The sequence below is a fragment of the Hyposmocoma kahamanoa genome, unplaced genomic scaffold, assembly GCF_003589595.1.
Source record: "Hyposmocoma kahamanoa isolate Upper Pololo Valley unplaced genomic scaffold, ASM358959v1 102, whole genome shotgun sequence".
NCBI classification, from domain to species: domain Eukaryota; kingdom Metazoa; phylum Arthropoda; class Insecta; order Lepidoptera; family Cosmopterigidae; genus Hyposmocoma; species Hyposmocoma kahamanoa.
Genome location: NW_020653337.1, coordinates 3,420,300 through 3,424,382, shown reverse-complemented (window position 1 = coordinate 3,424,382; position 4,083 = coordinate 3,420,300). Strand labels below are relative to the sequence as shown.

The 4,083-nt window shown below is 45.5% G+C and overlaps 1 protein-coding gene across 1 annotated transcript; it reads right to left on the bottom strand.

Annotated features, from left to right (window-relative positions):
• Positions 1–1,165: 1,165 nt before the first annotated feature.
• LOC113234883 (Krueppel-like factor 1) lies at positions 1,166–2,687 on the bottom strand. The gene is made up of 2 exons (XM_026470406.1): positions 2,504–2,687; positions 1,166–2,276 (listed from the first exon to the last, which is right to left on the bottom strand). Exons 1-2 carry the CDS (start codon positions 2,570–2,572, stop codon positions 1,323–1,325), a joined length of 1,023 nt encoding a protein of 340 aa, XP_026326191.1. The 5' UTR covers positions 2,573–2,687; the 3' UTR covers positions 1,166–1,322.
• Positions 2,688–4,083: the final 1,396 nt, after the last annotated feature.

Below are 4,083 nucleotides of genomic sequence, written 5' to 3'. Positions count from 1 at the left end.
AAACAATGATACGGAATGAAATTTAAACAATTACGTCCTTTGTCAAATCTTCACTTTGTCCTTTATTGTATTATGTCAATGAACGACATAATTTTGCATATTTTTATCAGAAACTTGTTCACCACAATAATTATGGTTACCAAACAATAGTTAACTGGGGTAATTTCCAACCATAAAGCAACACAAAGCAATCTTCCCATTCTCACATACCAATAAAGGTCGGCAAGTTAACTTCAGAATTCTGAGTTGACCTTTATGAAATCCTCACGTTCAAAGTTGGATAAGTACGAAAATCACTACAGCGAAAGGTCACGAACTTTTGAAAATTGAAGGGGTGATTACTAATTTTCTGTATATTTTACTTTAATAACGAATTGTCGGTATCTTAAACATAATCTACATCAATTGATGAATCTAATACGTTACGCCTCTTTACCGAAACTTATAAAATACATGAACAAACTAAAGAGTTGAACAAAATACAATCCGTCATCGTTAGGTACGTTAAAGAAACCTAATATTGAACATAACAATGTTTCGCATAATAATTTTGCACATAGTTATAAATGTCTTGTTTCCACTTAGAAATTTTTCTGCGGTTTTATACCAATTTTCTAATAAATTTTCCAAGTGGTTGGCCATCCCACTACTGGCGAGCGTGATGAGTAGTGATGACCTTTTCATAACGATTCTTGTTTACATCATGGGTAAAGATACAGTAACCCTTTGTCATTATGCAGTTTTTATTATTATGAATGATGTAATATATGAGGTACGTGACTTGGTTATTAATTAGACAACTAGAGTTATTAATCTCTGTAACAATGGATTTTTCTTTTATTTTCTATTTACTTAGACTGTTTGTATGAAATCTAATCATATTTTTTAGTTTTTCATGTGTGTTTCGTGGTCGTGGAAACGCTGTCTCATTAAAGTTGATATGACATTGATAAGAGCGCCTTCGCGGGGTTTATCAACGCCGGAGCGGAGGCGCGCTGCGCTTGGGCCGCAGTCGGCGGCTGGCTGCGGCCTTCCCAGGCCTCTCGCCGTCGCCTCATTAGCTCAAGTGATCAGTCTCCCTTACGGATTGCAGTGGTCAAGTGAACATTAGTTGTGATCTCCGGGTGTCAAAACAAAACAACAAAGTGTACAAAACATCAATTTTTAATCACGTTTGCAAAGCTTAACATCAGCTGAACAATAACATATTTGCTTAAAACTAAAAACTACATTAAGTAGTAGAAGGACAGTCTTGAAGATGAGTATAACTAAAACTAGGTAACGATCATGAGATCTGGATCACAGTAGTGGTGCTGCGCGGCTTACTGCGCATGCGCTACGGTGGGCTGCACTGGCATGGGCAGAAGTGGCGGTGATGGCAGCAGCCGTACTACGGGCGCGGGTGTTACGCGCTCTTTTGCGTGGCGTTTGACGTGTTTGGCGAGGTGATCGGAGCGCATGAAGCGGCGGTTGCACACGCGGCAGCCGAACTTTTTCTCGCCGGTGTGCGTGCGCTTGTGCCGCGATAGCTCATCGGACCGTGAAAAGCGCCGTTCGCAACCCGACCACGCGCACCGGAACGGGCGCTCGCCCGTGTGGGTACGGGCGTGGGCCTTGAGGTGGGATGACTTGAAGTAATTTTTGCCGCAGCCAGGGTATGAGCACTCGTAAAGACGTCGACGCGCCGGTTGTGCGGGCGCTACTAGCCACACTGCTGTGGTTGGAAGGAGCGTGCCGGGCACTATCACCGCGGGTGCTGGTCGCGGGGCCAGCGGTACCCACCCCGGGGTGGATGCCACAGGTGGCGCCTGTGGCACGCGCTGTTCGTCCCGATTAGCTTTCGGTTGGCAGTCAGCGTGAGGAGATGGCACACGAGCTTCTTCCACAGTCACAGGTATGAGGGCTGGGGTAATGCTGGGAGCCTCCGCAGGCGGTGGACTTTGTGTTTGGCTGGCCATATATTTAACTTGAGAGTAGCTGCGGTTCATTTTAAATTTGAGCGTTTTCAGGATGTTCATATTCATATCCTTGGGTGGCGGCGGCAGAAGTGGCTCCGGGCTGCAGGTGCCGTCCTTGTGGGCACGCATGATGACGGAAGGCCGGCCGCAGGGCTCCGGCGGGGGAGTGGCCAGTAGCAGTCGCGCCAGCTCGCACCGGGCCCTTTTATTGCATTCCTCCTCACCCTCAGAGTCTGATGGCTGAGGAGTGACTAGTCCCGGGGGCGGTGGCGACGCCAGAGCGCGCTTCACCGCAGCCTTCTTCAACGGCAGCTCAATCTGTGAGACAAAGACAAACACACGTAAGTGAACGGTCGCTACTTGCTGCCTCGGCGAGCACGCACGCGCTGCGTGATCGCGCCGCGCGCTCTTGCCATACTTTCGATTGCACAAACGGCATACTTTTTTACTTATTACTTTTGTATTTTTTTTTTCAATGCAAGAAAGTTTAAGATTTTTTCAAAAATAATTTGTCACGGAAAACACGAACTTTTCAAAACACTCACTTTATTTTCCATCAATGGAGGAGTTGACGGCGGCGACAGGGGTCCGCAAACTTCGAGTAGCGTAGACATTCTGACCAAAAAAAGACCATTCAACAGAGTCAAAGTTTCTTTTTTAATTCACAAAACTTATGTTTACGGTCTGCGCTTCGCTCTAGAGAGACGTTTAGTCCGGGCAATGAGCGACAGACGAATAAATCGCTCTGTGAGGGATCGCAGCGCGATGTGGCGGCAGGCGCGGGGCGCGGGCGGGGGCGGCCAATGGCGCGCGGCGGCGCGGCCGCAGCGGCCAATGGCAGCACAGTGATCACGCAGCCGGCGCGTGCCCGCGCGTGCTGTTCACGTGCACGCCGAGTGACGGCGGCCGAGGTCGCGCCGTGACGTCACCGGCGCGCCCCCGCATGACGTCGCGCCATGGAGCGGGGGCGGCGGGCGCGGGACGCAAGGTCGCCACTGGCACCGTGCTTGCCGCGCCGTAGCCGGCAATCGATGACACTTCTTGCATCTCGGAGCTTCATGTGTGTCAATGACCGCTATCACTAATAACGCGTTCTAAACGCCTCACACAATGCATTCAAACCTGTTGCGTGACTCACGGGGAAAGGGAAATTATTGACTACGTTTTCGCCAAGATCTGGTAGGATCTAGATTCATATGATAACACTGCGCGCACAGTTTCCCACAAAATATATTTGGGTAGCGATTAGATAGTACGAAGGTAAAGCAGCAGTCACGTGAGGCTTCAATCAATTATATTTCTATATTTACTTTTTTTTACTACTCGAGTAACAGACAAAAAAATTCCAATGTTTACAACGCGTATGTAGGTATAGTTAAATTTAATTTTCTGTTATTGTTATTCGGATTCGGCAATGAGAAAAACACTTGCGACTAGTTGCTCCTTTATATAAGTAATTTTCCGTATCGACCTGTTTCTAATTGTAGGTCATTTATCGTTTTCCTTCTTTACAATTTTTATAAATATTTTAATACAAGGAAAATCGAACAAGACTTAAACAATTCTGAACTCTAAACATAGATCGAACGAATGATATCGAAAAATTGAGCAGAGAAATTATTTTTTTAAAAAAGGGCTTTATTCCACATGCAAAAACCACATAAACCACAATCAATTATTGAAAATAACAAAAATAGTGAAAAAAAATTGCAAAATTGTAATTCGAATCAGGGCTCACACTTTTGAGTTTCTCACAATTTATGTGCGAAACGTTGAAAGCGAAATTGACCTTTTCGGTGAAGAAGAACATCGTGATGGAACCTGCACGTCGAAGAAGGTTCACAACTTTCGGAAAACGAGTGACGTTCCTAACCCGCATTGGACTTAAACCCTCGCCTGGGATATGACCCGTGTCCAGCAGTGGGACGTGTAAATGAATAAGTGAAACATATTACTTTCCGTGCCAATTGAAGTTTTCTAGAAGTTTTCGATACCTTTTACTGAAAAAATTGCGGGAAACTTGTTTTACAGATTTGGAATTTGAAAAATAGATTTTTTTCAAATATCACAGACTGATATCGAAGATGTTAATATTACAATAACTATCTCGTCAATTAAACCGTGA

Excerpts from the sequence above, each read along its gene's own strand:
- LOC113234883 (XM_026470406.1), bottom strand. The coding sequence starts at position 2,572 with ATGTCTACGCTACTCGAAGTTTGCGGACCCCTGTCGCCGCCGTCAACT. Across the intron at positions 2,277-2,503 it reads CTCCATTGATGGAAAATAAA|ATTGAGCTGCCGTTGAAGAA; the intron begins GTGAGTGTTTTG and ends TTTGTCTCACAG.